General features: G+C 40.0%; 1 protein-coding gene across 2 annotated transcripts in view; it reads left to right on the forward strand.

Moving 5' to 3' along the window:
* The window catches only part of TTYH3 (tweety family member 3), a 1,772,574-nt gene that overhangs the window by 525,422 nt on the left and 1,228,011 nt on the right, over window positions 1–19,141 (forward strand). For both annotated transcript variants that reach the window (XM_044089562.1, XM_044089563.1), the window contains exon 4: window positions 18,640–18,857. In XM_044089562.1, coding sequence (XP_043945497.1) covers window positions 18,640–18,857 — 218 coding nt within the window. The remainder of the gene's footprint in view (window positions 1–18,639; window positions 18,858–19,141) is intronic.

Genomic DNA, 19,141 nt, shown 5'->3' on the forward strand with positions numbered 1-19,141 from the left:
CCTCTGTTGGGCAAAGATCACTGGATGGTAACTCTGGATCTCAAAGAGGCTTATCTTCATGTTCCTATCAGGCCCAGTTGCAGGAGATTCCTGCGTTTTCGGGCTGGGACTTTACATTATCAGTTCTCTGCATTGCCCTTTGGCTTATCTACTGCACCCAGGATGTTCACAAAGGTTCTGGCTCCAGTGATAGCCTTCTTAAGGTTAAGAGGAATACAAATTTATCCTTATTTGGACGATTGCCTGATTCTTGCTCAAGACAAGTGCAAGCTTCTTCACCATCTACAGTATGTTATGGCAGTGTTAAGGTGCCTAGGGTATTGTGTGAACGAAACAAAGTCCAGTCTAGTACCCTCTCAGGAAATGTGCTTTCTGGGTGTGAGACTGAATACAGCTTCCCAGATGGCCTTTTTGACCCCGGACAAGCAAAGGAATCTTACACTTTACTTCCATCAATTGTCTCTACGGTCCAGGCTGACTGCAAGGACAGTCCTTCAAGCCTTGGGGTTCATGGCATCTTGTATTCTGGTGCTTCCCAATGCCAAACTACATATGAGGAAGCTACAATGGTATCTCAAAAATGTATGGACACAACACTGCCACGATCTGGACACTGTCATTCAAATAATACCTTGCATTCAGAAGGAATTTTTGTGGTGGGCTCAGGAATGTCACCTAAACAAGGGACTCTCTGTGACCCGACCAGAGGCGAGTCAGATCTTAATGACAGATGCCTCGGACAAGGCTTGGGGAGCACACCTCAATGGAAAATGGGTTCAAGACACGTGGCCTGCCAGATTTCAACATTTACATATCAACTTGAAGGAGATGTTAGCAGTCCAGTTTGCATTGATGGCTTTCAAGGATTTACTTCACCCAGGGCAAGTGTTGATTCAAACAGACAACACAACTGTCATGTGGTACATCAACAAGCAAGGGGGAACCCATTCGTACCCTCTTTGCAGGCAAGCTATGATTTTGTGGGAGACTGCTCTCAGTTTACACCTCACTCTTCAGGCAAGGTTTCTGCCAGGAGCACAGAACTCCTTAGCAGATGTTTTGAGCAGACAGATAGTGGATCCCCACGAGTGGAAGTTGGATCCTCATGTATTTCGACAGTTGACAGTGATATGGGGGACTCCAGACATAGATCTGTTCGCTTCTCCACTAAATTTCCAGTTGCCAAAGTTTTGCACAAAGATGTTTCATCCCGCAGCTTGGAAAGTGGATGCTCTATCATTCAGTTGGAGCAATCTTCACGTCTATGCCTTTCCGCCTCTCCTTCCCAAGGTACTCTTGAAGGTCAGACAAGACAAGCCCTCCATGATTCTAATCGCTCCAGATTGGCCTCGACAGCACTGGTACCCTCTGCTGAGGAGTTTAGTACGGGAGCCTCCTTGGCCTTTGCCTTCGATTCCACACCTTTTGTCTCAGGAGGGCAATCATTTCCTCAATGTCAGGATTCAGTCCCTGCATCTAACAGCCTGGCATATTCTGTTCTAGAACCTGGAGGGTCGCAGCTTCCTCAACAAGTTTTGAATGTTATTTTGGAGGCCAGAAGGCCTAGTACAAGGAAAGTTTATGCTGATAAATGGAGGAGATTTTTATTTGGAGCAAAGCAAAAAGCTTTGATGTTTCCAGGCCTGATTTGAGTGTTTCTCTTCAATATCTTACAGAATTATTAGACAAGGGTTTGTCTTTCTCCTCTGTAAAAGTTCATGCTGCAGCCATTTCTGCTCACTATGACTGTGACCCACCATTATTCTCTCATCCTTTGTTTAAGCAATTCCTTAGAGGGGCAAAGAACATAAGACCCCGCGTAGAGCTCCTACTCCTTCCTGGGATCTCAATTTTGTGTTGGAAAAACTTACTTTACCTCCTTTTGAACCTGCAGCTATGTCTGAGTTAAAGTTTTTGTCTTGGAAGACTGCTTTTTTGTTGGCCATTACGTCTGCTAGAAGGGTTTCTGAATTACAGGCTCTAATGGCAGTTGAACCTTTCCTAATTTTTCATAAGGATAGGGTATCTCTGCGTACTAACCCTACTTTTATGCCTAAAGTGGTTTCAAATGTGGCCTTGAACCAATCTATTCATTTGCCTACTTTTTATGCAGATCCCCAAAATAAAGGGGAGAAAATTTTGCACACTTTGGATATTCATAGGCAGTTGCGTTATTATTTGAGCAAGACTAAAAGATTCAGACAGTCTCAACAGTTGTTTGTTTCTTTTGCTTTGGGCTCACAGGGGAAACCTGTTTCAAAACAAACTATTTCTAAGTGGATTGGCCATTGTATTGCTTTTTGTTATTCTCATCATGGTAAGGAGATTCCGGCTGGAATCAGACCTCATTCCACTAGGGCTACTGCCACTTCTACTGCTTTTTTAAGGGGGGTAGCTACTAAAGATATTTTGGAAGCAGCTACTTGGAGTTCAGTGCACACTTTTTCTAAACATTACCATCTTCCTCTTTATTCCAAATCTAGGGCTGGATTTGCCACTGCAGTCTTACAGGGCATTTTGGCAGCTCCCAATGCTTTATGATTTTGCCAGCCTCCCTTTACCTCTGCTTTGGGATTCTACCCACAGGTTATGACTGCAGCAATGTGAGATGAAGAACATAGTACAGTTTTGTACCTACCATAAATGTAGATGTTCGAAGATCCACATTGCTGCAGTCCAATTTACCCTCCCTCCTTCCCCTCTGTAGTTTGGAGTGGTTGTATGGTTTGGGTTGTAGATGTTATTTGTACATGGCTTTTGGAGGTTTTTCTATTTTTGGCAGTGGCCTTTCTTTTTAGGGCCTTCTGACATCTGGGGCAAGAAAAGACTGAGGATATGACGTCGGTCATGCGCTTTAATACCTTGACGCACTGACGTCAGATCTGAGCGCCCATGACCGACGCCAGCCTAATACTTTGGTATTCGGGCCGACCGAGGACAGCGGACTACCCACAGGTTATGACTGCAGCAATGTGGATCTTCAAACATCTACATTTATGGTAGGTACAAAACTGTACTTTACCTCCTACTGCGCCTCTAGGCGTCAAATATTGCCTGTTCATATTTGCATTAATAATTCCAAAACCATGCTACATACAAGGAATCAGAATATTTTATCTCTAAGCATACATGATGGCAAACAGAATTGTTCTGATATATGACCTCTGTCAATTAGTATTTGTTAGAACTGTAAGGTGATAACTTCATTTTTAAAGGTTGAAGCCACACCCACTGGGAGTTAAAGGTACACACTCAAAAGAGCTCTATTGGAGGGAATGAGCACTACCTCCATGAGCCCAGACAATTTATCTGGAAACCTAATTAGCAGCTCCAAATGTGCTCTCAGTGAATCCCTCCTGCACTTGTTTAACTTAAGCCTAGCCACAGGGCAAAGTCCCTGATGTTTGGAAAATGGCTGTTGAGGGGTTGTACCACAGACCCCAGAAATTACACACCTATCAGCCTAACAAGCCTAAGTTGTAAGGCCAACATATCAAAACTTAATTTTGAAACTTATCCTAGTTTATGAATCTAAAGTAATAGTAAAAATGTTCTGCAACTTAGACCTACCACAGTTTGGTTTTGTCAAGGGTAAGTTGTGTACTAAGCTGAGTAAACTTTTCTGAATGTCCCAAAGGCAGTAGACAGTGGATGCACAGTTCAGACAGCCGATCTGGACAAGGACTTTGACGCTATACCGCATGTGGCCGTTATAAGCATGTAAAGAGAACTAAAAGTGGACACTTCTGTGCTCAGATTGATTGCAAACTGGCTGAAAGGTATAAACCACAACTTAACTAATATCCCTGTCATTGGAGACTCCACTGTACGACACACACAGATGCCTTGCTTACCCAGTAAGACAAGGATAAGATAATGGTTAGTTGCCTGTCTGGAGCCAGGATCTCCAATATCCCACATGCATTCAAGTCACTGCACCCCATGTATCAGTATGATTCTGTCATAGTCCATGAGGTTGTAAATGACCTTTAGACTAAGTTCACTGGACTACATAAGAGACATAATGAATCTCAGAGTGTGCGTCACAGATTGGTACAAGCCCTGCATTGAGCACCATTCTTATCAAGGATGATGCCGCAGTATAGGAATATAAAATGAATGACATAGTCAACAGACTGCATTGCTTTGCCAAGGAAGGGCTGCCCCTGTCCTGGCCTAGGCTTTTGAATGTTGGTTAAAACTTACTCCACCCCCTTAGAGCCTTTTTTGGCAATGCCAAGAATACAAAGTTACCAACTTAGTGAATAGTCTCCAGGCAAACTTAAGGTTTTACTATTTAATGCTAGGAGCCTAAACAAAAAACTCTACACCCATCAAGCCCTCCTCACTCTGGACAATGTAGACATCTATGTAATGACCAAGACTTGGTTTAAAGCCGTAGGAAGTACTCTGACAAAGCCTTCCACACCTTTAGACCAAAAGCAACACAGACTGGGATCAGAGGTGGGGGTAGCTCTATCTACTTTAGCAACAAATATATTTCCAGGTTGGTTAAATGGGATGATACCATGGAGCTCAGCCATGTGCAAGTCACCATTGATAAGGTCCTTCGCTATATTTTGGCTGGCCACAGATCACAGTCTATTCCTCTAGTAGTTCATAACTCTTACCTAAACCTACTAGAGGTGCTCATCATCCAGCTAAACACCCTATTCATGGATGACTTTAACTACCCCTCTAGACTGGGAAACTTACAGTGCCTCTAACTCAGAGAAACAATGCTTCCTGGAACAGGTAGTTCGCAGCCCAACCAGAGAATCAAACATACTGGATCTGGTACTCCGCAACATGGGAGAGCCTTCAAAGCTTCCCCTAACCACAAGACCACAGCTACCCATGCTGAATTATTCACAGAGTTCCTATGCAACCATGTGAATGGCTGCATAGAAGCTGCCATACCTACCAGAAGTAAACCCAAAACCAATACTAAAAATAACCCCCTCTGCTGGGATCCTCACCTAAATGGGGCATATAATAAAAGAAAACTCATGGCCAAAATCAGGAAGGGCAATTCCCTTAAAAACAAGTGCTCTCTTGTACAGCTAAACAAAGGGCAAACTATGAGGTCAGGATAGCCTCACAGGCTAAGGTTAATCACGAGACCTTCTTCAGCTATGTCCTCAACCGTAAAGGTAACGCACAGCAGTGTGCCGAACTGGTAATGAATGGTACCACTTTCACTGATCACGTTGACATAGAAAATCTGCTGGCTGATAAATTCAGCTCAAACTTCACTCCCCATTATTCCCAGCTGCAGCTCCACCAGATAAAATCCCTTCCAGCATACTGCCATCAACTGTTAACAGTGGCCAGATGTTGGCATCACTCGTTAAAGCCAAGAACGCCACCTCCATGGGTCCTGACGACATCCCTAGCTGTCTCTTGAACAGTCTAAAATACAATCTGTCGTCAGACCACTTGACGCACTCTTAAGCTACAGCCTTGATATGGGCCACATTCCAAGTGATTAGAGGCTGTAACAGTCATTCTTCTCCACAAGGGCAGATCATCAGCTGATCCAGGGATCTTACAGACCCATCGATCTAACCAGCCTAATATGCAAAGCCATGGAACAAGTTATCATGGAAATGGTAAACAAGGACATTGTCAACCCACAGACACTGGACCCATCCCACATTTGGTCATGCCTACTTAACCTGGTGCCCGACTTTGAGAGGGTAACCAAGGCAATGGATGAGAGTACAACAGTGCGTACTGTGTATCTTGACCTGATGAAGGCATTTGATACATTACTCCACTCAGGCATTGTTGACAAGCTCTTTGAGCTAGGCATAAATCTGTACATAACTTGATGGTTTGCTGGCTGGCTTACAGATATGGCCAAAGAAGCCAGGATTGGTGAGACCACCTCTACCAAGAGACTGGTCACCAGAGGAGTACCTCAAAACTCATACCGTGCCTGATCCCATTTAGCCTATTCTTCAGAGAAGTACATGCTAACGTTCAAGGCCTCTGGCTCATCAAGCTGACAGCTGACTATAAAATTGAGAGCTATTATAGATTCCCCCAAGACACTAACTTAGATGGTTTAACACAGACAAATGACTAATGCCAAAGCCATGGCCTAAAACTCTATGCCAAAAAATGCATTATAATGCCCTTTTGGAAACTGTCAGCTCAAGTTAATTACCCCATCGATAAAACATTCCTAAGAGTCAACCCAGTGGTAAGGGATCTGGGAACATATGTAGACAGCAATCTGTCCTTTGACCACCACATAGTTAAGATAGTAAGAAAAGCATTCTATGTTCAATTTTTAGGTACAGGTATGGCATTCAGATCCAAAGAAGTTGTAGTACCACTCTACTCGTTCCTCATAATTCCTGTCATTGACTACAACACCCCCCTTTGACGTTTAGACACTAGCAATAGTTGGAATGCTCACAAAGGCTTCTCACCAGGAGAAAAGGGCATGAATGCCTTGTCCTACACTGATCACCTAAAGGCGCTCGCTGTATTTATTCTTCCGGGCTGCTGAGAGGTGGTCTTTGCCTGGCTTACAGGGCTTCCTCAGACCCATCCCTGATGATTCTTTTTCACATACACAAAGCAAACACCACCAGAAACACTTGATCCTGGGATCTGAACTTTGTAACCTAGATCATGCTGGAGAGACAGGTAAGTGTCCCAAATGTTCCCTAATCTATGGAATAAACACTTCATCCATGTAAGAGAGTTCATCCTGACCATTTTCAGACTAAATTTTAACAATTGGATGGGAATTCATAAATTTACCCCAGGTCTTGCCTCCATCTCCCTTATGGACAGAGGCTGTCAGTAAGAAAAATATTATCCTAACAGCCCCCCCGAATCCTTAGTTATCAACCTCCCTACTAACGCACACACACAGTGTACTAATTTCACCTTAGATCTGTTAAACACCTGGAACTCCCTATCACTACGAGTATTAAAGTTTTCCTTTTTACTGACTCATGGCTGTAGGATTTTGTAAATATTGTTTGGTGAGTATACGGTGTTCATCTTGTTGATTCATTTTCGGTATATACTGAGTAGGATATCTGGTCATTGACAAAGCAGTAGGAGAAACTTAAATCAGTGACTGGTGAAACAGACTGTTGTGTTGTTGCTGAATAATCTCTGGAGTTATTTAGCATTGTACCAGAAAGAAGGTGGAAATAGAATGCACTTGCTGATGTACATTTCCATTGAACTGGCAGAGTTTTAGCTCACTCAAATATGATGACTTAATTTGTAGGAGTCAGTGCTGATGGCATGAATATGAGAATTTAGAATACTATGTCTTCTATATGGGGGGGGGGGGGTGTCACTTGACTTTGATGGGAGACTGTCCTTTGGCAGTTCAGTATGGTATTGTGAACTTTTACAGTTATGTTTTTACTCACTGTGTTGGCCTCGGGCTAGTGAGGTCTGTGAATGGTGTGTCACTCAGTGGAGTTTTCATTTGGGATCTGTTTTTCATGGACTCTACTGTTGGCTACTTGGGATGTAGCCAAATCACTGTGTTGCTTATATATACAACATACTTGTGTGTATATTGTGTGTTAACTCGCATAGTACTGGGCTTCACAGCTAGTGTGTGTGCTTGGTGTGTTTTTTAGTTTACAGTAGTGGGCTATAACTTCTGTACCTTGTAACATTTTGTATGGAACCATTATGTGCTTTGCAAGTCTGATGCATTTCTGCCTTCTGACCTGCAGCATATTCCAGGTATGCAGTCAGTTGTAATTATTCCCTTTGTAATTGGTTTTAACATCTTTGCATTTTTTCATTCAGTACCTCTGCATTTGTTAGTGCACAGTTTGGGCAGGATTATGGCCTGGAATGTGACTGAAAGGGGTGCTATGACTAGCCTGCTTATCCAGTGAGCAAGTAAAGTATCTTTGTCCTGTACATAACTGTACTCATAATACGTCTGTGTCTGTCTGTACATACATACATATACATCATGTATACACACACACACACAAAATATATATGCACTTATATGTATTATGTGTGTGTGTGTGTGTGTGTGTGTGTGTGTGTGTGTATATATATATATATATATATATATATATATGTGTGTATGGGTCTACTGCTTTTGGTCGAATTACATTTGGTCGAAAATTATTTCAGGCAGCCCACTTCACTGAAAGCTCATTTGGCCCAATTCCTTTTGGTCGAAAATGGAATATAGCCCTGCCCCACTGCAGTACAGCCCTGGAGTTAGGGTGTGTGTGTGTGTGTGGGGGGGGGGGGACACAGCCCTCCCACATTGGGGGGGGGCATGTGGGGAGCATAGCCCCCCCACATTTTGCAACTAGTTTTTACTGACGTTATATGTTTCACTGTATTTTTAATGGATACACAAGTATATAATAGTGAATACACTGCAATTTTATATATATATATATATATATATATATATATATATATATATATATATATATATATAATGTGTGTATAATTATATGTATGTGTGTGTAGTTTCTGGATTCCTCATTAAATTTTACTTTATGCTGAACCATTGTGTGTGTATTCATTGTGTATGTTATAATAAGTATTTTAACATGGATTTGCTGCTTCATTAGATGTTCACTTGTGCTGTGTACCCAGGCTTTGTCTGAAATCTATGCTTTATTGAGCAGCATGTTACTGTACTCAGCAAAGATTAAATAAGCAATGGTAAAATGAAATGGATTCATTGTCATGCAGGGGTTAGTGAACATCAGCAACCTCAGTAGGAAGGGGCAGCAGTCAGTCTTTGTATTTGTCTATGAGAGAGAGAGAGACAATCACACCAATGATGGGACTACAGAAGTAGACAGATGATGGGGAATGCAGAAAGAAGGGGAGAGCTTTTCACACTACTAGTACCAAGCAAGAAGGTAGTTTCAGTGGAGAAGCTCATAACAGCATGCATTATTACTGACGGACAAAAAGCAGTCAAATGTGTGTTCAGACTATTTAGCATGCTTTATATTGATTCAACGTTATCAAATTGTCTGATTTAAACTTTGTTTGAATTTCAGCTTTAACATTTTAAGTCAGCCCTGCATCAAATGCTTGCATCACTGAAAAACTGAGATCTCTTTTACAAGGTCTTTTGACCTTTTTTTTTTTTTTTTTTTTTAATTCATGGAAGAGCTTGACATTGTAGTTAAGGTTATTGCATTGTTCACTGATTTTGCAGTCTTTTGCACAAGTTACATGTTGGCCGCTTAAGTTTTTATTTTGATTTTAGTATGCTGCAAATCTTACCAGGTTGCTGACCCCCTAACATGGTCATGGAGAATTCTCCATAAATTGGGTTTAATTAGTGCACTTGGTTCAGAAAGGTCTCTTCACTTGACTGATTTGAGTTTTAACACCCACACACAACTCCCAATGGATTCGATTGCCATTGCTCACATCCATCACAGCAATGTCTCTGCCCCCTCCTTCTCTTATTCAGCATGTTTCGTTTTTTTTACTTCTGAACAGTCCAGGATTTAAAGAGCTTTTGGCTGCTGACTACAATCCCACCAAGCCTGTAAGACTTGATAGTTCTTAGACTCACAAATTTTGTAATTTATTTCCAGAAATTTCAGCAGATTTCTTAATTGGTCTGCCATGAGCAACTTGGTACATATGATCTGAAAGCCATTTGTGGTTACTGTGATTATTAGGAGAGTGCACAGGTAAATGGAGAAGTGTTAACTAGGTAACAGTTACTAACCCTACTAATAGGTAACAGTTCTGACATCAAGCTGTTAGCATCGCTCTTCAGTTTACTAGCATAGCTATTTTTTCCTTTTCACAAAGTGCTGTGTTTTAAGGAATAGTCGTAGCACAAAGATATTTACCTTAACCACAGCAACAGATCTCTTGCAGTTATCCATCTTGGGCATCAGTCATTACGAAGTCCTTTGGTAATAAACAAGTCAAACTCAGATTGTTCCAAAGCCTGACTAACTCAGAAACACAGTTTTCCATTGTATCAGGAAATAAGTTTTCATCTTCAGGTACTCTTCAGAATTCCTGTATTACAGAAGAAGGCTGCAGTGGCAGCTCCACTCTCCTTTAATGATGGGTATTTATCTAGGATTGTTCCTAACACAGAACAAGTATGTCTTTAGTAGTTCATACTACAACAATACTACTATTGCACCATTTGTGCTGAAAACTCAAATCCCCTTAATGGAATGGAGAACAGGAACTAATCTCATGGTAGTAACTGACATGTTGAGCTTAACTGTTACATACCCGGCTTGCTTCATAAGCACTGGATTGCACTGCACATTGCTCTTTTTTACAATTGCGTTTTGGGTATCCTTGATTGTTTTACATTTACCTTGTTTTAACACTGTAGATGTTTTCTTGCACGATAGCAGTATATGTTGAACTCAGTGGCGGCTGGTGACTTCAAGTCACAGGGGGGCTGCAGGAGACAGCTGAATGTGTGGGGTCAAGGGGAAGGGGTGTGGTCAACCAGAAAGGGGAGGAGCTATGCACAAAACCACAAAAAACTAACTTTAATTAAATACGCTGCCCTGGGTGGCAAACCATCATTATGAAAGTCCAATCAAGACAAAAATAAGTGTAGAAGAATAAAAATATTTCAATGCATTGGCTGCATGACAGCTTACTTAATATCTAGATGGAAACAAAAGGTTGTGAGGCATGAAAAAATAAATTACTTTTTAAATACATTACTGGAATGCCAGTCAAAATGAAGTATAAGAAAAACCAGAAGCACTCAACTCAAACCACTTCTCCTTGCACTGCAGTTCTAATTATAATATATTCAGCTTTATTAAAGTACCAAGTAACATGCTGAAAGTAGAAATCTATGTGATGCCCCCACTTGTAAAAATGTTTCTTATCCAAAAAAGACCTGCTGCCTGACAACTTGTTTCATGGGGAAAACATGATAAAAGTAAAAAATGAAAAGCAAACAAGAAACAAGCTCAAGATACATTGCTTAAAGGATTACTGTACAGGTTATGGACCACACATGATTGGCATTATGTTTAGTTTACGGGTAAAGTCTGTAGAGATGACTGGAAGTCTCCAACAAGTGTAATGAGCTTTTTAAAATGATGGAATCCTGTCCTTTAATACCCAAGGCTTATACATTATCTAGTCAAGTATTCTCTGCATGGCAACAACAGAAAGGCTTTAAACAGTATGCTTATTAAAGCTTACTTGCATCTTACGATCTCAGACGAGCTTACCTTATGGTCATTAAAGCATTGCTACTTAAACACAGAGCAACAGGCACTTTGAGTAATAAGCATAAATCTTAGTAATAAGCATAAATCAACAGTACAAAAATATGACAGAAACCAGACCATTCTGCAAAATCAAGGACAGATGAAAAGCCACTGTAGTACTTATGCAGTGTGTCCTCCCCATCCAAGGTAGATACAACTACTCCTTGCCTTACTTGGACACATCCAGAGTCACTACATGGGGGAGTGGGGTGCAACAAGCATGTCACAATTTGAAATCTCTCTGGCTGACTGTGATGGCCCTGACACATTTGTCATACCTCTCACCCTCAAGAACAAGAAATCTGGACAAAGCCATACACAGAAGTGGGACAAAGGCCCAAAAATAAGGACAATTTTTAAATATTGCTCTAATAAACTTAGAAAGATAATAGAATAGGTCTTGCATTAGTATGAATTTTCTGAAGGGTATAAAATCTGAAACTCAAATGTCTGTCATTTTCTAACTTCAGTCTTTAGTGATTTGTCACTAATTAATTTGCCAAAAAACACAATTTTATGAAAAATGGACCAAAAATGTGATGCAAAAATATAAAATAGACACACAATACAGCTGCTACCTGTCAAAGAAGGGACACTTTAATATTAGTACTGCTACCTTGAGCAGCTGACAAAATAAAATAATCTACATGCATTTCAAGTAATCTATAACTTGATTATTACAGTTATTTCTTAATTGTAAACCCTCCATGTTTTATTCCAAAATTGCTATTTTGCGGAGGGATTATTAGGGGGAAGAGCAACATTTTGAGCCAAAAATTGGGGACAGTTGAGAGGTTGGCTATGCCTAATTCTATAAAGCAATTTATTTGCATGTACCTCTCAACCTGTTAATGCAGTAAATCTGAACAAGGCCAAATATATTGGGGGCACATATAAACAGTACTAAAAATTGCTCTTGTATAAATTGAGACAGTTGATAGAACAGCTCTTACTTTAACATGCATTTTTCTGAATGTTATGAAGTCTGAAACTTATTATTTAGTGACTTAATTCCTAAATGATTTGCCAGAAAACTACAAATTTTATGAAGAACAAACCAAAAATAAGAAGCAAAAATCTATTCATTCTTTGAAAATCTGGACAGTTGGGAGGTATAGTTCAGCTGGGCCTGTCTAAGTTTGCTGCCCTTTCCCCCCTGACAAAATAATGATTGAATGGAGCCTCTGCAGCCATTCCAATGAACCATCACTTGGCTATTTCACTCCATTTACCATAAACACTAATGTGCATACTGCTTTACTTCTGTGATGAGTTGGACTTCATTTGAAAGTTTTATTTTGTATTTTACAGCACAAACACTAAGTCATCTGTTAAACAAAGCAATGCAGTCTCACAATGAAAACTTAGCATTAAAGCTTCTCTGCCCTTGAAACTCACATTCATTGAAACAGCATTGAAACCCACATTCAAAGAAAATACATTTTGCCAGTGGCAGATAAAGATTAATTTTGGGCTGTTTTCAATCATAGGCCCCTTGCATATGAAACATACATGTGCTCTTTGATGCACCTTCCTCATTGTACTAAAATTATATTCCTTGTACAATACAGTACACTTGTTAGAGGGTGTTTTAAATTTGTTTTGAACATTTTTCCAGTAAGCAATGAAACAAACCATATGCACCCATAATGGCAAAACTGCCCAGTTGAGAACATTTATCATAAAAAAGTCTACTCAGACTTCCACAGTCCACCATTATTAGTAAATATACACAATTCTACAGTCCACCATTATTAGTAAATATGCACAATTCCACAGTACACCATTATTAGTAAATATGCACAATTCTACAGTCCACCATTATCAGTAAATATGCACAATTCTACAGTCCACCTTTATCAGTAAATATGCACAATTCTACAGTCCATTATCAGTAAATATGCACAATCTCTGAAGTAAGTCATCTAAATAATTCCACATTAAAGAAATATGTAACTAATGAAGCGGTTGCTGCTAGCAGTCACCTTTATATTTCATGGTTTCATCGAAAAATAAAGTGTCTGTTGCCCCTCAGGAATAAATTGCCTATATTACATTAAAAAATGATAAGCTAGTAATAATATTTCAAGAGGAAATGGATGGCAAACTGATAACAGACTCATAGTTAGTATCTTCACCAAGGAGAACATTCTCAATACGGCAGCATCCACCCCTTGTGGGAGTAGAACCCACAGCCTTCTGCATCAAAAGCAAGTACACAACCTGTTGTGCTATAGTATTAACTAGGCAAAGCACTAAACTTCTATTCCCCTGCAGCTCTCAGCTCCTTGTAAAATCTACTCAATACTCAACTGCATCTCAACTTCGCAGCTCAAAAAAACTGGAAAAAGCCAAAATGTATTGGGGGCGGGGGGTCAAAAGCCCAAAAACCAGGGACACATTAAACATTGCAAGTTGCTAGAATAAAATGTTGTGTTGCCACCATACATTTTACTGCCAAGGTCCCTGAGCAAAAAACAGTCAGAGTAACATACCACTACGCCACATCAGCTGCTTTGTAAAAGAGAGGAAGACTGAAACTTAAATGGCTATCATTTAGTGAATTCAGTTCTCACCATAGCTGTCAACCTCTTAGTACAAAACACCTGGACAAACCCAGTAATGAGGGAATACAGCCATCAAACATATTCAGTTCTTGCCATAGCTGTCAACCTTAGCACAAAAACCTGGACAAAGCCAATAATGGGGGAATACAGTCCCAAAAATAGGGACAAATTTAAAATATTCATCTTATAAACTTAGAAAATTGCTAGAAAAAAAGGTTGTGCTACTATGTATTCTGAAGAACATGAAGTTTGAAATTCAAATGCCTGTCAATTTTACTGCTGACAGAACAAAAACAATTTTCAGCAGAGACCCAGGGATTAATACTGCAGACACGTCTTTGTAAAATGACAGGGCACCAGAGCAAATCCACACAAACACAGGGTGGAGATGCAGACTCCACACAGAAGGCACCCCAACCAAGAATCAAACCAGAAAACCTATAGCTGTGAGGCAACAATACTACCACTGCACCATCAAATATGCAAGGAATTAAACATTCAGAAACCTGAAGTCTGAAATTCAAATGCCTGTCAATTTTATTTAACATTTGTTAATCAGGACAGTCTGACTTGGAACAAAAAAACAATTTTCAGCAGAGGCCCAGGAAGAAATAATGCAGACATGTCTTTGTAACATGGGAGGACACAAAAGCAAACCCACACAAACACAGGGAGAAGATACAGACCCCACAAAGAAGGAACCCCAGCCAAGAATCAAACCCGAGAACCTGCAGCTGTGAGGCAACAATGCTACCAGTGCAACATCAAATAAAAACAAACCCATACAAACACAGGGAGAATATAACAGACCCCACAAAGAAGGAACCCCAGCCAAGAATCAAACCTGAGAACCTGCAGCTGTGAGGCAACGATGCTACCAGTGCAACATCAAATAAAAGCAAACCCACACAAACACAGGGAGAAGATAACAGACCCCACAAAGAAGGAACCCCAGCCAAGAATCAAACCTGAGAACCTGCAGCTGTGAGGCAACAATGCTACTACTACACCATCAAATATCAAGCATTGCAACATTTACAAACCACAGATATTATGAGGAACAGATCAGATCAAATATGAGGCAAAAATCTGCAATTTTTTTACAAGTGGTGGTGGGTAGGGAACTCAAGTCTTTAACACCTGCATACAGGGTACAGGGTTCAAGCCTGAGGTATTCCCTACCACACCACCATGAACACCTGGGGCATTTACACACACACACACACACACACACACACACACACACACACACACACACACACACACTAAAAAGCACCATACTTCAAACAGTAAATAAAAGCACACACACCATAAATAATTCAAACAGTAAATAAAAGCACACACACCATACATTCAAACAAGTATCAAGTATAAAAGCAGCAAGTACCATACATTGTAAAAGTAAAAAGCACCATACACTTACCTGTCCGTTCTCCATAATATCCAGCTAACGTACATCCTGCCCGCGCAATACTCCAAAGACCGCGAGATCCCTGAAATCAAAACTCCTTCCCAACGAGACTGTTTTGTATTACCGACTGCTGCTGTTGCAGTCCGGCCCCGACACATTATCCCAGCGAGTCTGTGCACTTTAAAAGTGCACAGACGTCTCCTTGTGTTTCCCTATGGGGACTGCCGGACTGCCTGGAGCATGCGCATAGACGTGCAGTAGTCGGGACTACTGCACATGCGCGAAGTCCGCGAAATTTAAAAAAAAAATTTTTTCTTTTTTTATTTCTTTTTGTGTTGAGGGGGCTGCAGTCCGGCAGTCCAATAGCATGGGCCGCCCCTGGTTGAACTGCTGTTTGTCTTCTGGGATGACGTCTTTGCTTATATAGTTTATTGTCCATTTGTGCAGTCTGTAAGTGATTGCACATCAGGTCATATGAACAGATTCCATATTTATATAAAAAGTTATGTGAAGCATTTTATTTTAACATGCAAGTGTTGGTTCTTTGTTTTGGTTCTCCAGACATTGGAGATAAAATGCTGTGATCACATCAAAACTGCAATAATGTTGTCTTACCTGGTAATAGTTTCCTAAATGTGTTTTTAAGCGGGCATAAAGATGTGATGCACTGATTTTAATGCATCTCAATCAAGATGCAATTAATATTTGCCAAAATATCACATGACCGTGCTACATCACAAACCAAACCAGTAGAAAAAAGAACTGCTGTTTATCACAAAGTTTTTTTTTTTTTTTTTTTTTTTTTTTTTTTTTTTTTTTTAGGGGGGGAGGAATTGTCATTTCCCGTCTGTATCCCTGGGGGGACATCCTTGAACTCTGTCATATACATATACATGCACATGCGGCAACTCAGAGGTCATACAAATACAGGGAATATATACCTCTTCCATTTTTCTCCATCTACTGTGACCAAAAACCAGAGGACAACATTTAAGGCAACCCTTTGTTGATGTACTAATAAAGTAAACACCAGAAATTTCCAACCTTCCAGTTGTCTGCCATTATTCTAAGTGGCACAGCAAACAGTGGTGCTTCCTAGTAGATACATTATAATTGCGTCTAGAGTATTAGGTTGGGTCTGTTTGTTAAAGACATACTGCATACTGACTTTTTTTTTTTTTAGTAACCGTCTTGGATGCATCTCTTTAGGAAGCATGGCCACAAATTATAGCAAGTCACGGAATCTTTGAAAGTTGGATGTTAGGAGCAGGGCCGGCCTTTGGTCAGCTGGTGCCGTGGGCAAAAGTGCTGCACAGTGCACCCATCCTGGTCTACTTACACCATCCAGATTATTTTTTTTTCTTCATTTTTCTCAATTTCTTACTCTACAATTTTTCTTGTATCCATTCAACACATTTTAAAGAAACCATTTCTTTACTACAAAAAATAAACAGATATTGGAAATGCACTCCAGGTAGAGCGGCACCCTAGGTGGCTGCCTAGCTGTCCTATTCCTAAGGTTGGCTATGCTTAGGAGAGCTGATGAGGCATCATAAAGGACTATAGATCACGGTGTGGAAATAGCTCAATAATTAAAGTGGTAAGAGGTTTGAAGTCATTTGATAAGATATATATTTTAATAATTTATAAATAAATGAAGTTGTCATTAAATAATTTACATTGTATACAATACATAGAAGTACTGAAAGTATCACAGAACTAGGTAAACACCGCATATGAGTCTCTTAAAAAAAGAGGATATATCCAAAAGGTACATTTAAAAATTAGAGTAAACATGCCCACAAAAATTCTTAAGCAAGCAGCCATTCTTGTTTTTGTGATCTTGAGCCTAGGCATGTTTTAATCGTCATGCTGTACTGTGCATCTACGTAAGATGTGACCACTGAAACTCTGCAGGTCTGTGTATATGATGGGTTTTGCTAGTATTTAAACAACTAAGTTTTAATTAATAAAGCAGGTAATTAGGTAAGCAATACTAAATTATATATATGGTCTTTGTAAAACAGTGTAACCTGATATTTCTGAGCTAAAAAAATTAGCTACTGTTTGATTTTTATTTCATACAGCAGTGCAGGTTTTCAGATGTTCTTCGTGTTTCACTGTTGCAATCATTACATCAGCTGGCCTGAATATCAAAGTTTTGGGGTCTTGCGTTAGATGCTGTCTCATCTTCCATGACATCAGGTCGTCAGGGGTATAAAACATGCAGCAGACACCATTACATCAGTCTTTCTTGCCCCGCGGTGCCTGAAGCAGAAGCAGTTCGCAAGTGCTGGTCGTCAGACTCCTGAAATTTTCGTTTTCGAGTTTCAGAACTGTCTTCAAAAAAGCTAAGTATCCCGTTGGAGATCCTTTTTCTTGCTCTTAACCAATGTCAGTAAAAGTTAACAATTGTATTACCTGTGGAAAGCAAATACCTCATAAAGGTTTTCATTTGTACTGCATTGACATGCGTGAATGGGCGTGCCTTCGTTGAAAGTTGGGCGTCGGGCTGGCACCTCGGCACCGTAAAAATCTACTGCCAATCATTAGAGGACCGGAGTTTCGCTGTGGCAACCCCTAATCCGGGAAAAGCCGAAAGAAGAACATTGAGATGTGGATTCTCTTGTATTATCTTCAAGTTTTGGGCATGAATTGTACTGCCTTAGCCCGTATCGTGAGAACAATTACACTTGAAATGCTGTGAAAAGAAAACTTCGTAAGATTTTGATGGTTTGTAGTGTCTGGTTAGTTTTAGCTTCATCATTTCTTGTTATATTGCTATCCACTATGTATTTTCCCTTAAATGTTGTTTTCCGGATGTATTATTTTGCATTTTCCTGTATTTCAGGGCAGTCCTGTGTCCTGCCCTGATCCCTTCATATTTTTTTCTGTGCCACTCTTCTGTGATCACTTTTTTGCTGCACAAGTCATTTTATTTTTACATAGTGTCTTTTTTTCCCTTCCAGAATTCTTATAAATGCAGTGGGAAGTAATAAATTCATTAGTAATACCTTGATATTGACCATTGTTTTTCTGTCTGTAACTAGTCATACATTGCCTGCCACTGGGAATGTATATTCCACGATAAATGATTTCAGTACAGAAAACAGCATTTTTTTTCTTCTCTTCTGCTTGAGAAGAAGCATCTAACACTTAAGAAATTAGCACCTGTGGCCTGCTTCTTTCATCTGTAAATTTGATGAATGGAAAATTCTTATATTTGAAAAGTGTTAAGTTGCAAAATATTCAGTTTGGGAATAACCTAGAGGTTTGGGAGGTTGCTGTGACAACTGAATGTGATCCAGTGAAAATACAGTCTCTAAATGATGTCTTCTTTTAGTCTCTAAATTATGTCTTCTTTTAGTCTCTAAATGATGTCTTCTTTTAATGTCCTGCATAGGTATCATGGAGTTCGCAGTCCTTAAACCAGACGGTGGAACCTAGCCTTGTTGCACTAGAGGATATGCTCAAAAAGCCAGAATATCTGAAAGTTATCCGGTCACTGCAAAGCTTACTAGATGACCTGATTAAGCAGCTAACAGAGATCCCATTCTGGGAAAATGAGCATGTGTCCTTGGAATATCTTGCCTCTAAAATTCAATTGTACGACTGGTACAGGTAAGGAGATTTATTGTACTCCCTTGCAAATCTGTTGCTCTGTATTGGTTTTAATATGTCTACATTTAGCAACATTTGTATTTGTTACTACTGGATTTAAATACTGAGAAGATGCAACCTTTTACTGGACTGTTTTTGTTTTTTTTTTTTTTTTTTTATGAGAAGGTGTAGTGTTTCATGAACTGGTTTGCAATGGATACTAAAAGACTGTACCTCATGAATGCAGTTTTCCATAAAAAAAAATGACCCTTGTAATCTTGTTCATTTGGTCTCTTAGCCATGCC

The sequence above is a fragment of the Protopterus annectens genome, chromosome 12.part0 (genome assembly GCF_019279795.1).
Source record: "Protopterus annectens isolate FY-2018-M chromosome 12.part0, PAN1.0, whole genome shotgun sequence".
Lineage (NCBI taxonomy): Eukaryota > Metazoa > Chordata > Ceratodontiformes > Protopteridae > Protopterus > Protopterus annectens.